Raw genomic sequence first — 20,210 nt, 5'->3', positions numbered from 1 at the left:
TTATGAACATTTGCATTTGCCAAAGTGGGCTATGAGAAGAAGAAGCTTAGTTGTGGCATGCGTGTGAGAATGTTTTTGTGTTAAGGCAGCTTGACGCTGAGTGCAGGGTATCTGCCAGTCTGGCACTCTCGACACTTACTTGCTGTAATTGTAGTTGTTTGATTTTCTAACGCTTTGTCTTATCAGCGGGTCAAATGTGCCTGCGGTTTTCCCTTTTGTATCTGTCAGATACAAAATGTGCATGTTTGGGATGCATGTATAGTACGTGCCGGCTTATGCGGTATTTATGAAAAACATATTTGAAATACATCAGGTCACGTTCAGGACAACATGAAAGCAGTCCCAGCAGCTGACTCATCGCCATAATTTAAGTTGTTGTTGCTGCTCTTGTTGCTTGAGTGTAAAGCACACGAGGTGCTTGCAATGCTAATTAGGCAACACCTTCATCGAGCTGGACTGCGGCCACGCCCCAGAGCAGCCATAAGTCATAGACCCAGACGCGACATTGAGTTGTAATTACAATAACAGCAAAAGGGCACAGAGATACAAAGGCGAACATTACGAAACGGCATTGCGAAGCTCAACAATAAATAAACAATTGCAAATTGTTGGCACCAGGTCGACAACGATAAGGTGCACCACATTTCTTATTGGGAAAGCGGACATGTTATGGGCCCAGCAGCGGAAATGTGTCTTACTACAACTTGCACGCTTCTCTCTGCTGTAGATAAGGCCACATATCGGTTCGAGCCACAAAATGAGTAATAAAAACTTGTACAACAGCGGGGTTGGCCAGACGATGTGCAGTCAATTTGCACGCCTTCGGGCCATGTTAATGGGCCCCATATTCATTAGGCTGCAGCTACTACACTGCACTACAAAGCACAACTGAGGCTCTTCAATATATTTCAGCCTGTGTTGGGTTCATCATTATCATCAGTCAGTTTCTGGACAGTTTAAATGCTGCTGCTGTAGTTAACTGCACATTACTTACACTGGGCGAAAAAGCATGTTCTTTCTTCTAGTATGAATGGGTGAAGAATTCATATTGTTCTGAGGACTTAACTCTACCTTTCTTTTCTCTAAATGTAGAGCCTAAAAAATGTACACAGCTGGCAGACCTCGAGGGCTTCTCTTGCATCTACATATGTCCATTGTAATCTTTTACTTTATTCACTTTCATGCCAAGGCCCCTCTTCAAACTGACATTCGCGTGGGTCCAAAGTCATAAGCTCTAGTATAAACCATTTGTAATCCATCACAAAACTCCTAATGAATCGTATAAACTGTCGCTTGGGCTATTTCTCGGACCAACTCAACTTAAGGTTCGCTCTACGTGGGTGCCCTTTGGAGCAGGGAGCTAACGATCTTCAAATCTTAGAGAAACTGGTTGGCAGCGCAATAAATTGATGCCACATGACGCAGATAATTTAGTATGAGTCATGCACACATCCGGGGTATTCCATGGCAGCCAATTCTCTTCCACAACAAACTCATGACGTAGCTAGTCGACGAAATAGTTTTTAGACTCGTTTACAAGGTGGAACAAATCTATTGGCTTTTTGCATTGTCTTTCTTGCTCTTCACCTATCTGACATTAGAGATCAAGTCTCTTACAATTCAACAACCTAACAAGTGAGAGAACGCTGGTTCAAATCCAACAAAAATTAATGCATAGATGCCTGATAGCCACTTAAGAGGCTTTGTATATATCAAAAGCTGGCGCCAAATAGATAATTTTCTCAAGTCTCTTAATAAATGTTTTGGTTAAATTCTTTGAAGCACTTATTGAGCTATAAAAGAGTATTGCCCAGTCGGCTATAACCAAAAACAACATTTATTCTTGTTATTGTTAAAGATTGGTTGCTCTTCAATGAATTTCGAGCAACATTTTCAAATAACCAGGAAAATCGAAAATAACTGTTAAGCACCACGATTCGACTCTTAATTTATACAAATAAATCTTTAAAATGGCTTTTTAATTTGTTCGCTTGTGCTATGCATAGATTTTATGGACATTTTTTTCTAGTTTTTATGTTGCCCAAGTCCCTTGCATTGCCTTTGGGGCACTTTGCAACATTTTTTGGGTTTTTGCTGCGACATTTATATTCCCTCGTCGCTGAAAATCATTTATTATTTAATGCTTGTTTGTATGTTCGTTTATCAAATGATTGATCTTTTGTTTATTGGCTTTCAAAAAACTTTTATGGCGGTTCTGTTGCTGGCGAAATCTGCTAAATGGGGGAATTTCTGTCTTTGTCTGTGCCACAAAAAAAAAAAAAATAAAAATAAAAAAGAATGCAACAGACGATAAAAATCAACTCAAAAATTCATAATGTTTTGGATATGAAATAGCAAAACTTTAGCTACATAAAAATAAAAACTTTACAGACACGCTTTTAAATTGATTTTCTGCAGTTGATTCATGACCTAAAAAAATTGTGAGGTTTTATTTTATTTTTTTTTATTTTTTGTTGGTTTGGGGAAGTCATTTAGCAACGCTTTTGTGTTGCGTATTTCACTTGAAATTGTTTTTATTTATTTATTTATTATTTTCGCGAAGGTCGACAATACAATTTGTGAAACCGTTTATTTGTTCTTATATATATCAGCCAACAGTTAATTTGAAAGGGGTTTATCCAAAAAAAAAAAAAAATAATACTGAAAAATTTCCATCTTAAGTATTGTGACTCATATAACGTGTACACACAAAAATCAACAAACAGGCCCTTAGAATATATAATCAGCCGCATCTGGCCAATTTCATAGTAAATTTATTTCCATCGCACGCGCACTATAAAAATAACAATCATTATTCATAAGCGTTTGCTAACTGCAATATTATGTAAGCGACAGTGAGGGATACAATTGCCACCAGACGATCCATCAGGACTAACGCCAGCTGCAGACCAGGGCAACAGCTAGCTTGAAGAAAAAACAAAACGTATGTATATAAGTATGTATAACAAATGGCAATTGGCGGAGATATGCAAATGTGACATATTCGTAGTCTCTATTTAATATACGAGAAACTACAAACTCTAAATCAATATTTATCAATATTAAGGTAGTATAATTTTATAGTCGATATTTATCGATATCAATCATAAAAAATTGTCGAGTAAATTGGTATTTATCGATATCTATATGGTATAAATGTCGAGCCATGCCTATATCATATCCCGTAAAATGATCGATAAATGCCTAAAAATGTATGTTTCCAATTCAATATTTATGGATAGTGTCTCACATAAGTAACGAGCTTTGCCTAAGAAGCCACGTTTTAAAATCGATATTTATCGATATTTATATTTTTTTAATATGTAAAAAAAATCGCAATTATTGAATTTATTGTTACACAAATTATTGTCAAATTTAGTAGAAATTTATCTAAATTTGGTTGACGTCTACTATTTGCTTGCGGTCCATAAGGTTGATTAGTTGATTTGCTTTCCACTCACTTAAACCTTAGATCAGCTAAGCCACAGCTACAATAGCCATTAAGCAAATCAAAGATTCTTCGCAGATTTGTTCAATTGAGCAAAAAACCTGAGGGTCAACTGAAGCAGCCCTCAAGGGGCAACATGCCTGAGGCATGGCCAGTGCGTGCCACTGCCCCAACTGATTACGCTCGAGTCACATTCATTAAAGTTGATTTAAAGCTAAATGGATCAACAGACACTTGCAGTTATTTGCGGCGCAGTCGTTGACATGTGTCCCACTGTCTGTGTGTGCGTGTGTGTGTGTGTGAGTGTGTGTGTGTGTGTGTGGCTGGGCGTGGCACATCGGAAACAGAGTATCTGTTGCACTTTCGCTGACTCGGTTTGCGGCTCAGTGAAGCGTGCGACATGCATCTAGTTCCAGTGTGGGGGAGTGTAGAGCCAAGGAGTCGATGAACAACAACAACTACAACAACAACAGAAACTGATTTTGACAAGTGTCAACGCATTTTAACGTCAAGTTTAACAGTCGGTTAGCTGCTGCTGCTGCTGTCGCTTGACTGAGCAGCTCACGGAACGTGTTTTTTTGCGCTGTGCAATCTTTTTGGCCTGCTTAAAGTTTTATTGTCGCATTTTTTTGCACACGTCTTGACGAAATGTGCCGAAAAGGCCGAGGCTGTCAAGACGTAAACATTTTGTTTATTTTTGCACTCAACAACTGCAACAACAACAACAATAAAACCAGTTCAACGCAACATATGGCGTTTTATATTGTGCAGACAAGTGGACTTAAAAATCAACATATAAATATATCTGACTGGATATAGCTCAAATATTTGCCATACGGCAATTCGTATGTAACCCTTTAAATACCCTTGCAGAGGGTATAACAGTTTTGCTACGAGATTTGTCTCAACACAAAATATATATATTCTTGATCAGCATTAAAAGGCGAGTCGATATCTTTTTCTATTCAAACTAGTTTTTCAATTCTAAAGCTATCCTCTGGATACTTTGCTTAGGTCCTTCTTTTTGTGCATATGTTGACATCGGCCAGATTGAAAGACTTCATCACAAGACTGAAATTCAGTTCATGTATATATCTTGAGCTATGAATAAAATCATATCATATAACTTTATAGATAATTAACTTTTTAAATGGTAAAGTTTGCCTTCTTTCAAGATATCTTCAAAAAACTTAGCACTTATGACCTTAAGTGTTCTGGAAAGCCGTATCAAATCTTAATACGATATCACAAGGCTCCTATGGGAACAACAAAGCGGAATTAAAGCTTTTACCTATATATAAGCCATATGTCTATATCCAAGCCATATATCTACAAGGGTATTTCATGCTCGGCGTACCAAAGATAACAAATATATCTTTTAAAGTTTTTGTCACATTATTTTAACAGATTAAATTCCTGGATTTCATTTAATCAGCCACAAACACTTTAGTCCAAAGGTTGACCACAAAAACAACGAAAAATGACGTGTTTGCTGTACAAAAATAAATAGCGCCTAGTCACAAAAATGATTTCTGCTAATGAAGCCAAAAGTTTAAAGAGAGTAAATAATATATATGTATTTATATTTATATATAAGACAAAGCTGACAGATCGATATTGAGCCAATTGGATTAATTAAAAGCAGATATATATATACTTTATATAAAAAAAAAGAAGAAAAACAAACACAAAAGTTTATCAGTCACGCGATGAGCAAAAACCCTCAAAAATAAATATATACCAAAAACACACAACTTATCAGCGGGGCGGGGGGGTTATCACAAAGTGTTATTGACGATAGCATTTTCTATATACGATTTTGTATACATTTAGCTTGAGATTTTTTTGTTGCTCGTTTTTTGGCATTTCAACTTTTTAGTTTTGTTTGACTTAATGCGGTTAATGGGCTCCTCAAAGTCAAATTGTCATGTCGAGGGGCGACTTAAAGCTCATCACAGCTTAAATACAATTTTTGACAAAGTCGTTGCGGTATTTCTTTTTTTGCATTTTATTTTTATTTTTTTTTTTTGGTTTATTTGCAGCTTTTTGCCAAATTTTTATTTGTACACAGCGTTTTTTCTTTCTCGAGTTTTAAGTGCTCATTAAGACGTCGTCGCCGGCGGCTTCTGTTGTTGGTTTTTTTTTTATTATTATTATTTTTTGTTTTTGGGGGAGTTTTGAGTTTTGTCTATGTGAATTCGGTTATTTATGGACTTTGAATGTGCTCAAGAAATTGCAAAACGTAGCAATTCAACTGGGTAAGGTCATGCACTCGCCATGGAGTTGAGCAGAAACAACAGATCGTATAATGTACAGTGTGTGCTTTATGGACGACGCTTTCTACAAATTCCCCCCAAATTTTGGCTTGGTCTCGACTTTATGGCCCATATGGTGAATAACCTTTCAACGTAGCCAGCCAAGCTGAAATGCCGAAAAAAAAATACAGAAATTGCGCTCAAGAAATAAACAAGAAATATAAAGATTTTTGTTGTTTAATGTTGGCATTGTTTGTCTCTCGGCCGAATCTGCGTACATGCGATTTATGTGGAACTGGAACTCTGGCTTAAAGCTATGCTTATTGTAGCTCTTGTGGCCATACATATGTACGTGCTCTTTTTTTTTTTTTTTTAACAATAAATCGATGGAGCTCTTTCACTTTAAGCTTGAAGCGCGCCAAATGAAAGGAAACACACACAAAATGGCTCAAAGGCAGAAATTAAGTTTATTAATTTTGTTGTTGTTTGGCAGATTTATGACAGCATTTTACATGCATAATTTGTAAATGCAATTTTAAAAGCTGCTGCACAATATTAATGCAAAAGATGATGTATATGTATTATTGATCAGTTAAAGATTGCACTTTCATTGAGGAAAACGTTTTTTCTAGTTCCAGTTCCAAGCCAAAAGAAATCTATCGAGAGTACTGCAAACTACTCAAAACTCCTTCAAATCTCCTATGAAAATCGAGCTTTTAAAGATTTTCAGTTCAATTTCTCACTCCTGCAATTCCATTGAACAAGTCGAATTTTCTAGCTCCCATCCAAAATTGGAACTGAAAAGTTCCGCTGTAAATCGCGTCAAAAAATGCGCTAAGCAAACCAATTAAAGTCGCGTCAAGCAAACAGAAATCTATCGATATTTGATTTTTGTTTGCTTGTGACAACAACAACAACAACAGAAACTAAAACCACAAGCACCGAGCGGAACTGGAATACCAAACGCCCAACTGTAAATATTTGCCTATACAATTAGCGCTGTGTTAAAAATCTGTGTGAAGAAGAAAGCTAAGCAAACTGCAAGTGGATGACAACCCTGGCAGCTGCAGAGCGATCTCCGAATGTTTCATCTCGCTCGCACTCTCACTTCTCCATGCATCGATTGCATTTGTCGTAGGCAAATTAACAAATATTTCTTTAGCTCGCATTTTTGTGCCTATTGTTGTTGTTGTTGTTGCAGTTGTTGTTTGCGGCTTGCGGCTTGTCGATTGTTGTTTGAACAACGCAACGCTCAAGTGTCAGTTGGCAGCCCTGGCCCTCTCCATGCCACATCAATTGCCCATGCACATGAACTTCAAGTGCGCTCATTTTCTTTTGACATTTGAACGGTTTCAGCTTTCGAAATTGAAAAGTAGAATATACAAAACGCGCATATCCCTACCCATAGTTGTTATACCCTGTGCCCAATTGGAAATGGGTAGGAAGGGGTATCACGGTTTTGGGCAAATGTATGTAACAGGCAGAAGAGCTTACGTAATCGATAATTATCGATCTGCAGTTATTGTTTTGTAAGCATAGCTTAAAGCTGATAAGAGCTGGAGCGGATAGTATACACAGATCCACAATTAGAATCCAGTATCATTAAGCGAGTCGAGCATTAAATCAATAATTATCGATTTGCAAATATCGTTCTCAATGCATAGCTTGGAGCTGATAAGAGCTGAATAGATAAAAGAATGAATTATATAATCAAATAGTATACCCAGGTTCAGAATTAGATGCCTGAGAGACTAATGTTCATGGTTGCAGCGTATCTTCTAGTCGGCAGTGCCGACTAGAGCAATCGTACTTGTAGTTGTTGTCAAAACGGGTTCCGAACTCACACAAAACCGAGTTGAAAGTTCAACGACGATTCATCGCGCGTTATTGTAATCGCTGGAGTTTTGTGTGCAAGTGTGTGTGTGTGTGTGGTTTGTGCGCAGCTCATATTAAATGAGCCCAGGAGCAGAGGGTTAAATGAAGCGAAAGGATGGGGGCACAGGGTTTTAGGGAAAGAGGGGGGACCAGCTACAAGTTGTACTAGTGCCCCCCAACTGACAAGAGTGGCTGTCACGGCAGCGGCAACGGCAGCGGCAACGGGAACGACAACGGTGTCGGCTTTGGTTGGAGTTCAAAACGTTCGTTTTGGATTTTTGTTCGATGCGGTGGCGAAATTAAAAGCAACACGCTTAACCCGAGACCGACACACAGATACACACACACACCCATAGATAAACACATGGATATATCGGCTCATTCATTGAAGAAACCTTTGCCCGCCGACCCATACAGTGCACAGTCGTGCGCATTGCTTTAGAAACGATTTAATAAAGGGAAGTTGCATCGTTTAAATGCGTATCTAAGGAATGTGGCAGATGATTATGGAACTGTTGAGGCAACAATGGAAAAGCCCTCACTGTTAATGGTGCATGTATAGCCACAGTAGAGCGGCAGTAATCGGTATTTAAAGTTATGCACTTAGAGAAAAGGTTAAGTGTCCGGCTCGGTTTAAGTATTAAAGTTTTGAGTTCGCAGTGAAATTAAACTGAGAGCAACGTCCTGACGCTTTTATGAAGGCAATTTGTGAATATACAAGAATGTGATTAGAACGACTTTTAATTAAAAATAACTTATAATCAACAGAATATTTTTTAATAATAAAAGTTCCGAAATTATTAATTTGAAAAGTAATTTACTTTTTGTACAATTGCAAATGTCTCAGTAAACGACTCAACTACAAAACTTATGATAAGATACATATGTTGGGCGTCTTGTAAAAAGTATTTTTCATTGAATTGATCTAAATAATATTCCACAACATGAGTTATTTATACTTACTACACTCTGTTATAATCTCTGTGTTTCTCTAAGTGTATGTACTTTATTGTTAATGCCCAGTATCATGCAATAAGCACATGCTAGATCTTTAGAGTTGTTTAGCTCAAAACGTTATGAATTCCAAGCCGGTTATGATAGAGTTTAGAATGTCGTTTTAAGTGTAGCACTGCAACTACTGTGCACTGAAACAAATTGCTGTTATTCCCTAAAATCATATAATTATCATATGCTAGCTGTTAAGTGCTTGAAACTTGATAACTCGTATATCCGCAAGCATTCCAACTAATTCAATCAACTCCGTTTCTGCATGGTCTACCCGAACTGTGGGCTGTGCTCCGACAATCGCAGTTGACCTGAAATTCCAGGTAAACTAATGAAGCGCATGGCATGAGCTAAAAGACAAAAAACCAAAAAAAAAAAAAAACAAGAGCTTGCTTTGTTTTAAGCTGCTTTGTTTTTGAGTTTGCCCAAAATCCGTTTTGCACTTTGTGCAATTTTTTTTGCCCAGCAAAAAGCGATTTATTTATGCCATAAAAAACCGAAAACACAAAAAAATGCTACCTGTAGAAACCGCAGACGAGTTCTTATGAATGATGTTTTGCTTTAGTCCAAGATCGAGTTGGTTTTAATGTTAAAGTTGGAGTTAAAGTTAAAGTCAATGTCGGGGTCGGTCAGTCGCTGGTCAAGCTTCACGTCTTTGAAATTCCATTGAAATTCGGGGCTGGTTCTCGATGTTTTCTTTTTTTTTTTTGTTGCGGCTTCTTAGAAGTTTTGGCCGCAAGCCTTGCATGCAGTTCATTATGGTCATTATACATCCGAAATCTCAGCACACGGCATAAAAATTGCTTAATTCTGATAAGACACACAAAATATAAGATATAACTGAAAATGATTTTAATTGTTTGTTGCATTCTCCGTTTTGCTTGATTTATTTGCAGAAACTTTATGCTAGAGCCATTTATGATAATCAAGCCGACGATCCGGACGAGCTGCCCTTCAAGAAGGGCGACATCCTCACAGTCATCGAACAGAACACCGAAGGCATCGAGGGCTGGTGGCTCTGCTCGCTGCGCAACCGACAGGTGAGTTGCTTAGATAAGAACTGGGCTCCAACTGGGAGCTGCCCTGCAGAGGGCATCTCGCTGTGCACTGAGAGAAAGCAGTACGAGAATGAGAATTTAATTAATAAATTATAGCAACGATTAAGCGTGCTCTAGTCGGGAATGAACGTGAACCTTCTTCTGCTTGATCTTTTTATGCTATTCCAGAGGATGGTTGTCAAATTTGCTGACACTAGCTTTTAATACTGAAGAGGTTTGCTCAATTAACAGAATTTCGATATCGATTTATATCGATTGCTTAGAGACGTGGTGAGTTATCGATGACTTTGATTGATAACGAGCTCTACTAAGGGGATCTACATCTTAGGAGCATCTCGACTTAGCTATTGCAAATATATGCACCTCAAGAGATGCTTTCTTCTCCTTATTCCATCTCTCTTAATCCTTTTTTACTCATTTTCAATGGATTCAGAGTATATCAATAGGATGTTATATTATTTACCAAAGTATTAAACAAGTTCTTGTAATTCGAATTTCTCGCTCAGGCTCAAACATTTCTATACTCAGCAAATTTTAACAGCATTTTTCTTGATTTAACTACAAGATTCGTGTTATTTTCTTCGAGTGCACGTCCATTAAAGCCCTAAAGGGCAACGCCTTTGCGAGCTGTTTTGGCCGCGTATTTGTTTTGTTTGCTCCTTCTTCGGGTTTCTGTGCTCCGCTCCTAATTGCCAAATGGCTGCACAGCCACGCCCCATTTCAGCTGTGCATCTGTAATTAAACAATCGAGGCATTTGCATAAGTTCTACCGCCCTTTCCAATTATTTTGCATTCCATTTGGTAATAAAAAAAAAAACAAACCTAATTTGAATTTATAATTTAATTTTGTAATACTCCGCCGTTGAGTAAAGAGTCTGGACAGATCCCAGGCCTCGTTATGTTCATGATTCATCAACATCATCTCGGGGCACGTGGCCGCCACCCGCCGCATGCGGGGCACGCCGGTTGCATATAAATTTCACATTTGGCACTTTAATTGTGTCCGCAGCTGTAATAATAATCCACATAATGCCGCGGCGAGCATTATGAGCGATTACCACAGTGCATACAACATTATTTGGACATGCTCAAAGCTGGCCCATGCTGGTCCAGAAATCCCTGGAGCGGGGGTGAGCTGCAGATCGAGGGGTGTGAAATATGAAAAGAGGTCGATGTTGTTAGTTTGATTGCGCACAACAAAGTGGAATGAAATGTTTCACAGTTTGTTAAGCTTGTTCAACAAAAATAATATCAATTAATTGGGCTGAAAGCATGAAAATATTCGGAAAAGTGGGCAAACAAACGCTTCGAAGCATGCTCTGCATGTTGATTAACTTTTTATTATTTGTGCTGGAATTTGAAAAAAAAAATATTTTAATATATTCAAAACAATGCCAAGAATTTGGGAAGAATTTTGTTCTAAGAAGATTTCGTAGAAATATTTTATAAATAATAAAAAGCTTTACAAAGGTTTACGTGCGCTTTTTTTTAAAGTTTATTGTCATTAAGCCTAAAATATTTATACAAGAGATTTCACTTGTTACTTTTTTAATGTTCACTTTTATTTTCTCAATTTGACATTTTATCAATTTATATTGAACAAATGAAGTGAACTGCAGATGTGTTTCATTTTCGAATAATTGTAAATTATAATTACAATATTAGTAATAATTTTCATAATCGAATGATAGAACGCGGGTTTTTGCATAATATTAAAAATTGTTTCGGTTGTGGTTGGATAAGTTTTATTTATTTATTGAAATACATAGATGCTGGTAATAAAGTAAACGCGAGACCGACCAACCGCAATCGATGCTTAATAATTAATTTTTCAGATAACAGAAATCTATAAAAATTTAATTTCTGGTATTTCTCTACACTAATTTCATAGATTACCCTGCTTCAACTTAATAACTGTATTTCCTCTATTGTTTGGCAAAAAATCTGTGATCTCTTAATGTTCACATGTTCAAAATACGCAACCTTGAAGCTCTGCCCCGATTAGACCCAACCCAACTACAAAACTTATAAATGGCACTCCGAAAGTTTCCCCCCAACACCCGTTGTCTAAATTAAAAACTGATCAACGGGCAAAGCTTAAAAACATTTTTGCACGTCGCTGGCAAAATTGCAGCTCCGAACATATTTTTAATTAACAACTCAATTGGCCGGGCTCAGCATTCAGCACTCAGCACTCACTCAAACACTCACGAGCACTCATGAATACACTCATGCGGTGATAGGCTGGCGGTGTCTGTCTGTTGGTGTCAAAACACATATCAAAATGGAAATCAAAATCGCTTTAGATGGCCATAGACACATGCATAGCTGCAGATACACAGATACACAGATACATAGATACAGATACTCAGATACTCGGTGTCGGCCAATTGTCGTTAATTAAAAAGTAGCCGCACTTTTTAATGGAAACAATTAACCCAAAAACGGCCAATTGAGTGGCGACAGCGGCAACAACAATGTTTTTCATACATAAATTTAAAATAAAATGAAAAAAAAAAACTAAAAAATTTAAAAATGTTTTCAACAAAAAAAAAATGTAGCATAAATTATTCAGCACTTGCTAAAAAAAATAAAGAAACGGGGCGCAATTTTCGTTGTTTACGGCTAAAATAAAATTGAAATAAGCTGCAACACATGTTGACAAGATTTTTTCATACCTCTTTGAAGCTGGCAATGGAAACTCAGTTCGTATATCACATCAAAAAGTCTCACACAGATGTCAGGAAAATTGACAAAAGATCGGCGGCAAAAGAAATAAACTGCACTCGATTTTAAGTCAGCTTGACAGCCAATTAAAAAATTGTAATTTATTTTATGCTTTTTTATATGTTTTATTTCTATATATATATTATTTATTAATTAAGAATGCACTCGGCATTCAGTTAATAAAAAAACAATCGAAATCAATTGGACTCAATGAGTGGCAGCCATGAATTTCGACTGATAGCCCAGTTCACTCGGGAAATATTTAAGCATGTTGTACTCAATTCGCAGCAAAATCGAGTTAAGGTCGAAATTTACAAAGTTCTGATTTAAAGCCCGAAATTATAAACTTAATCTAAGAAATTTGTCTTGTAGTTAATATTTTCTGCTTAATTTTAATTTAACATGAAGACCCAATTGAAACCAATTTAGAGATTAAGTTAACTATTATTTTAAAGATCAAATCTATTTTTTAAATGACTTTGCAATAATTATTAAAATTCGCTTGCTTTTATTTTTGCATAGTTCTAAAACCTTGTTTTATTTTTGGTCTATTTACAGGGTCTTTGCCCCGGCAACCGGTTACGCATCTTGAACTCGTACGATTCGGGCTGTTTCTCACCATCGCCGGCCAGTTCGCCAATACCCTCGCTGGCGGCCAGTACGGCCACTTTGAACAGTTCCATCTGCTCGGCGGAGATCTATGAGAACGGTTCCATCATCAGCGCATCGGGTGCATCTGGCAGCAATGCGGACAGCCAATCCACAGGCTCAACCTCATCCAACGGCCAGGGCCGCGGTGCACGCAGATCGTGGCATGTCTCGCCGAACAAGGTAGGTTAAACGCAGTTTCTGTTTTTTTTTTTTTTTAATTTTGTTATTTTTTAATTTAACGCTTCGTCTGCGTTTCCTTAATGGCAACCAACTCCCTCGAGACGCCCCTGGGGCTGCTCCTAATTGATATCATTTCATTTAGTTTTCATTTAATTTGATTTTACTGATGCCCTTCGAGAGGGTAGCTAAGCTTTGTCATAAAATGTGCAACGCAGAGTAGGAGATGTGTTCGATCGGATATGGAAATTGACCAGATCGGTATACTATATCATATAGCTAAAATTGGAACGAACGCGCGGTCTAAAGCTAAGTTCTTCCATTTCGAATTCTTTGTATTCTTAAATATCATAACGAAACTGGATTTTAATGCTCTTCCTTTATTCGAACTAAATCATATCAACATTGGACTATTATATCAAATCAATAGGTAGAATCGGTCGAAAAATAAGTCTTAGTAAGAAAAAATGGTTTGATTTTCGCGATATCTTGCCCAAACTCAGCAAAAAAAACAAGCTTTATTGTGCTCGTCACATAACTTAAAAATCGTAAGCAATATATGTAGATATTCGATGCAAAGGGTATCTACTCTTCGGTTTGTCGAAGTTAACTTTCTTTTCCTGTTTTTTGCTGTTTCTTTTTTTGGTTTTTTGGCATTTCTGGCATCGTCTGGCATATTTATTTTTGGCTTGTTCGTCTTTGGGTCGTGGCTACTGCACTTTTTTAATTTTGTATTTTTTTTTTCTGAATTATGATATCCGTCTGGAAAGTGAAAGAAAGTAATTTCTCGAGTCCGCCGGTTTTCCATCATTATGGCCCGGCCATCGTTCACTCTGCACGTCAATTGCGTGTCGTAATTGTGCAATTAATAAGAGCCAAGTGGAGAGTCGGCAGGAGATTCCAGTGGATGCTGCGGCTGAAACTGAGGCTGGGGCTGGGGCTGGGGCTGATGCACTGCATCGCCGCCAGCTGCAGGCTGCGTGTGCGCATGTCCAACGGGTTTCCGTTTTTCCTACTTTTTTTTTGGCCTGTCTTTGCATATGGCTCGTAATTTGCCAATTTGTCAGCTGGACATGCGTTTTATTTGCATTTCAGTTGATCATCTGCTCCATGGACTAGTCTCACTCCCCTTGATTTGCGAAATCGATGTCCGTAATTAAAGGAAACGAATAATTTGCACTTGGCCAGACAGCTGGCATTTGTTGCAAAAACATGAAACTCTATATGCCAATAACTGAAGCAGCTAGCTCAAGTTTCATGTTGACTTTAACCAAAACGAATTTGGGATGCTCTAAGAAAGGCTTTAAATGGGTATGAGTTAGAGAACGGATCTTAAGCCGCAGCAGAACAAGCTGAATCTAAGCCTTAATTGAACCCTATTGAAAAATATTGTTTTAATATTTGTGATGCTTAAAAATATATTTAATTACGCAAATCTACAAGTCATTTTTTGGCTCCATGGATGTGAAAAGCGGGTTTAGTCATTGATTCCAACCGTGAAGCGAACCACTTAACATTTTTGTCGGGTTTGCAGCCATATCTCCAACACATCATCGTGTTGCTTGACCCACTCAATGGACAATTACCCATGGCAATTGTTTTGTTCAGGCCTTTCAATTTCATTTGGCAATCCGTGTCAGTGCACTCCTCCTCCACCACCATCACCTCCGCCTCCTCCTCCTCCATCAGCTCCTCCTCCAGCACTTTGGACCTTGCATAACCGCATTCATAATTGTCCATTATCATTAGCACCACATGCAATGGAGGCGTTCCAGCTTTGAACTTTGCCATCTGTGTGGATGGTTTTTCTTTTATATTTTTTATTATTTTTATGTTTTGTATAATCTATGGGTCTGTTGGTCTGTTGGTCTCTCAGACTTTCGCTTTTCCTCGCACTTGGCGCAGCAAATCAAATAAAATAAACTACAAATTATAGAGTCTCGTAAACATTTCCTCGCATTATCGGCAGCTATCAATCTTTTTGCAGCCAAGTGAAACCATAAATTCAAATTTCAAATAAACGCTGCGCCAGAAGGAGAAGCGACCACGCCTCCTCCACCTCCCCCTCATCCACCCATCAGTCATTTGATTTGTTGTCTGTCCATCGGTTTTGAGTCCAATCAACAAAAGCTGCAACTGCAAATTGCAATGGATTTTGTTGCCACTGGCGCAGTGGAAGATTGCGTTGATGCCTGGTGAAACCTTTCTATGACGGAGACGAGACCTCGACATTTCCACAGCGAAATGCACCGCTGGCTGTGTGTGGCTACGAGGGGGGTGAGCTGGAGGAGTCTGAAGTGGTAGCTGTAAAAAATTAAATGCCGCTTTTGTTCAATTTGACTTGTCTATGCTGTTAAGTTTTATTGATTCGGCCACAAGTAACACAAGGAAAATCGCACGTCAAATTGAAAAGTTCCCCTCGAAAGCGTCAAAAACTTAACGCAGCTGACACTGGCCGGGGCAACGGCAGGAGGGGGGAGGAAGAGTAACTTCACTCTCAACTCTCACACTTGACTTGGGACCCAGCCAAGTTGGCTAGCCACCAAAACCTGAGTGCCGCCAACAGGTGGAAACGAGTTAAACAATTTCTCAAGTGCCGTCTAAGCCGTCTTTAGCTTTGTGTTCCGAGTGCCACATATCATGTGCGTATCAGCTGCATTCCCCAAACTTAATTGAGAACGGAAATGTCTTGAACTGAATTGTTGCGCAACATTGTTGGGCAGCCCAAATGCTGCAAGTGTCTGCCGCGAGGCCAGCCCACGTTCCACAACAAATCTATTCGCCAGCCGGCCAGATAAGCTGAGTATGTGTCGATTCTTCAAAAGTCGAATCTTGAATACCCTTAGACAAGGCTATAAACCTAGCTGCTAACTTCCTTAGTACTCACATAAGAAACTTTAAAATTTGTGCTTAATTCAAGTGCAAATGATTTAAAATCCACACAAAATTTCTTTAACTGAGAATGAGAATTCTTTACTGCCAGACTCAAAAATTATAATTGAGTATTATCTGACATAGTTAGTATTTTCATTTAAATCGTTTATCGCTTATTTTATGTTTGAAATTTCTAGTTTTAAAAATGTTTCACTTAGTTCAATGTTTTCTTTCCATTACTTTCAGTTCTGATTTAAAAGATTTGATTGGAAGTAAAATTTAATCAACTATTTATAAAGAATAAACTGATTATAATTTATGGCTATGGCCAAAATATAAACCCTAACACATTATTATAATCAATACAAACAAAATTTATAATATTGTGCGGATGCCTGTTTCTAGTCTCGTCAACAAAATAAGTAAAACCACATAAATATTTACGTCTCATTGTCGGCCTGACCAAAAATAAATCCCAGCGGGGACAGTGGCCAAATCCGAGACGGCAACTGAGAGACCGAGAGACTGAAGCAGCCAAGCGGACGGCTCCACCGTTAGGCAGCGGCCAAGATTGTGACAATTTCGAGTTCCTTGAGCCCACATAAGAGTCTGAAAGACCAAGACTCCACCAAGCGTGGTCACGCACTGCCCATAAAACTGCGTCCGCGTCCGCGTCTGTGTCTGCCGCTGAGTCCGCGAGTCCAAGTCCAAGTCAAGTTGCCGAATGGCCAACAGCAGCCAACTGCATCAAGATTTATGGCAATGTGGTCAGCTCTCTGGCTGGAGCTGAGACTCTGTTTGCTGCTGCTGGTGCTGGAGCATTTCCAAAAAGAGTTTTCGAGTTTGTGTGTGAGGAAAACATGTCATTTTTATTTCAATGACCAAAAATGGACACAAAATGCCAGCCAGAAGCAAATGCGACAACAATAACTCTTCATTGTTGTTGTTGTTGTTGTTGTCTTTGGCTCTGCCGAGATTTGTGCATGACCAAAGTTAGACGAACTTATAAAGAAGAGAAGAGCTCTGCCCCTTAAGGCAAGGCCTGGCCCCGCTCCGAGGAGGAGGAGGAGGAGGATGAAGCCAATGCGAATGCGGATTTCTTTGCCATCTGAATGTTGTGAAATCGCCTGCGCTCCAAATATATATAAATACACACAATGTGTGTATATATGGCAAGGTCGCAAGTGCCAATCCTAGGGATTAACGGTTCCAGTTCAACCTAATGATCAGCTCTGGACCTCAATAAATAGCCATTAATTAAGTTTTTCAAAGGCAAGCACTTGAAATTTGCGGCACTGATTGAGGCAAGATCTCAGCATGACGCCACAGAAAAATAAAAGCAAGTAAGAGTGCTTTTGTCGGGAGTGTGCGACTATTAGATACTCTGCTTCATTGAGAGTACAAGAACAAGGCAGACAAATGAGCAAAGAACAGGGATAGATCGATTTCACTGTTGATGCTGTTCAAGAATATATATATATATATATATATATACTTTATAAGCTTCTGCCTGTGTGACAGCTTAACAGTCTCTGAAACACCCTCTACTCAATAGGTACAGGGTATCATTTAAAGATACAGCCTGCAGGCATTTTAGCTACTCACTCCAACGCAGTTCCTCTCTCCGGCCTCTCTTCAATAGCCACCAGCTTAAATTTACTTAACAACAATTTGCATATTTGTACAAATGTTTTTTTGTTCTTGTATTTGGTACGTGAGAAAATGTTGAAATTTTGTCAAAGAACTGTCCATGCCCCTTCTCCAATATGTTTGTGTGCGTGTGCGTGCAGGTGTGGAAGGTGTGAGAGCAGCATTGAAATGCATCAAATGAGCTGCAAAGATACACATCTTGTGCGGCTACCGTGCTCTGTGCTCCATGGAATTTAAACAGGGCCATAAAAAACAAGCATAGAATGTTGTGACAGTCGAAAAGATTTGAAAGATTCTCGCACAGAAGCAACAATCCTGCCATAAAAAAACAAAAAAAAACAAAATGTAAAAAACGAAAAAGAAACGTTTGCGATCGTGCTGTGAATTTCAACTTTCAACTATCAAAATCCAATTAAAAATGGCCGAAAGCCAAAGAAAGACAGAACTCAACTAACAAACCGAGCTGTTGCCAATTTAATAATGCTGCGCCCCCTGGCGGCCATTTTAATGGCCCATTTCGCCACATGGGCGGGACGGTGGGCGAGGGGTGTGGCAGGTGGTGAGACCCATTAAAAAGATGCCCCAAATATGTCATAAACATACATTTCTGATCTATGGGAACAACAGTCGCTTTCCATAGCACCAATCGAGGCCAGACAAACAATAACAGCATAAAAACAAAAAACAAATGGAAAAGACACGCAAAATTGCCTGGAAAAATCAGCATGAAAAATCAAAGAAAAGTGACCTCCTTGAAGCTAGGCCGCATCGCCAATCCCGCTGTGCTGACCCATATCATAAAAACTAGATTCAGGCCGAGCCCAAAAGAAACGCTGTGCACCGAGTCTCAGGTTACCCAATGGCTCCTTTTGTATACCCTTGCAGAGAGTATTGTTATTTAGGCATGAATTATGTAACGCACAGGAGGAGATAATGCCAGCGTGCATATCTATTATTCCTGAACGGTGTTAACATTCGAGTCGATATATGATCACCTATCCGACTGTCTGTTTGGAAACTAGTCTCTCCGTTTTGATACTATCGTTATCTGCCATATCGGACCACTATATCATAAAGTTTTTATAGGAAAGAACAGACACAAGAGTAAGTTTGTGTATAAAATATGTGTTTGTTTCTCAAAATATTCCAACCAAGTCCTATCGGACTTCTATATGTACATCTCTATATGGAATCGGGGGAAAATGACTTTTTGTAGGAATACCTTTTCTATATTACAATTCATTTTGAACAAACTCAGCTAATATGAGCTTCTCTATTCTTCTCATCTATACGCCAAGCCCTTAGTCATATGTCTAGAAGAGCATTTAATCTTCGGCTTGCCGAAATTAGTCTTTCTTTCTTGTCTTGACTTCTAAATGAAGTTCAGCTGCCCTGATTTATCCCAGTTGATAAGAGCCTCCTTTTAGTGCCGTTTTTGTGTTGCAGCTGTTTTAAGGTTCGACTTTTATATATGTGAGTATCCTTTTGAGGCTGCATATTTGTTGTTGGCGAATTGTGACTCGTGTTACGCGTCAACTGACACTTCGAAAAAGGACTCGAACGGACTTGAGAACGAAGGGCAACTGCCGCCAAAGTGGATGCACTTCAGGTAGCCGCCCAAGGGTTGCCCCTGTCCCTACCTTAGGGGTTGGCTTTTACGGTTTACCTAATTGCGAATCGATTCAATATGCTGCCTATTTGTTTTTTTTTTCGGCGGTAGGCGTGGCAGCTTGGTGCGTGCTCATTATAAACAGGGTAGCTGCGGCTATTGATGAATTTGGCATATGGCTGTAATAATATTTCATCAATCGAGCAGATGGCCCAGTCATGCCGCGGCATATTAGAAATAAGTAAATAATATTAAGGTTCTGTTCTTTATGCATTCTGTGGCATCAGCATATTGCTTGATAATTTCTTTTTTATTGTTAATACCCTACTTAATATCCGCCCATTGACTGCAGAATTATGCTCTTTCCAAGTTTCCCTCCTCTTCCCATTGCATTTTTATGCGATTTCCCAATATTTGGTTTATTGTTTAGCTCAGGCTCAGGTTCATTTTACCTGGACACTGAACGGCTTTGAGCAGCAGCCGCTAAATATCCCAGTATTTTTGTGCGCATGCTCTAAACAGTTCCCCGTATTTTTCTGACAAGCTGCATTATTTGCAATTTCGTTTCGAGTCCAATACACAGTCAAGTTTTTCCCATTGAACAGTGAAGTTTTCTTCAGCTCAACTTTTCATTTTGTCTGCCTGATTTTTCTTTCTTCATTAATTGGCATTAATTGATAACAAAATGTGATAGTTGCTTGGGACTAACTACAGCCAGACAGACAGGTGTGCGCCATACTCGTGCTCGGCTATTTCGCTTTTCATTCATAAAATGCGAAATAGGTCCTATAACAACAATTGTGAAAATCGATACAAGTCACGCATAGTAAAGGGCGGAGTTTCACGAGCTTACCTAGCCACGGCAACGACAGCTATAGACA

The 20,210-nt window shown here is 38.7% G+C and overlaps 1 protein-coding gene across 3 annotated transcripts in view; it reads left to right on the top strand.

Moving 5' to 3' along the window:
* Positions 1-20,210, top strand: part of p130CAS (Serine_rich_CAS and FAT-like_CAS_C domain-containing protein p130CAS) — a 51,330-nt gene that overhangs the window by 27,987 nt on the left and 3,133 nt on the right. For 2 of the 3 annotated variants that reach the window (XM_032435480.2, XM_002046406.4), the window contains exons 2-3: positions 9,480-9,623; positions 12,927-13,199. In XM_032435480.2, coding sequence (XP_032291371.1) covers positions 9,480-9,623; positions 12,927-13,199 — 417 coding nt within the window. Of the gene's footprint in view, positions 1-9,479; positions 9,624-12,926; positions 13,200-19,906; positions 20,056-20,210 lie in introns of those variants that run through there. The other variant, XM_015175456.3, reaches the window with a different exon arrangement.

This window comes from Drosophila virilis, chromosome 3, assembly GCF_030788295.1.
Source record: "Drosophila virilis strain 15010-1051.87 chromosome 3, Dvir_AGI_RSII-ME, whole genome shotgun sequence".
In the NCBI taxonomy this organism is placed as follows: Eukaryota; Metazoa; Arthropoda; class Insecta; order Diptera; family Drosophilidae; genus Drosophila; species Drosophila virilis.
Note: the sequence above shows the minus strand (reverse complement) of the source record. Positions and strands in the feature narration are given on the sequence as shown.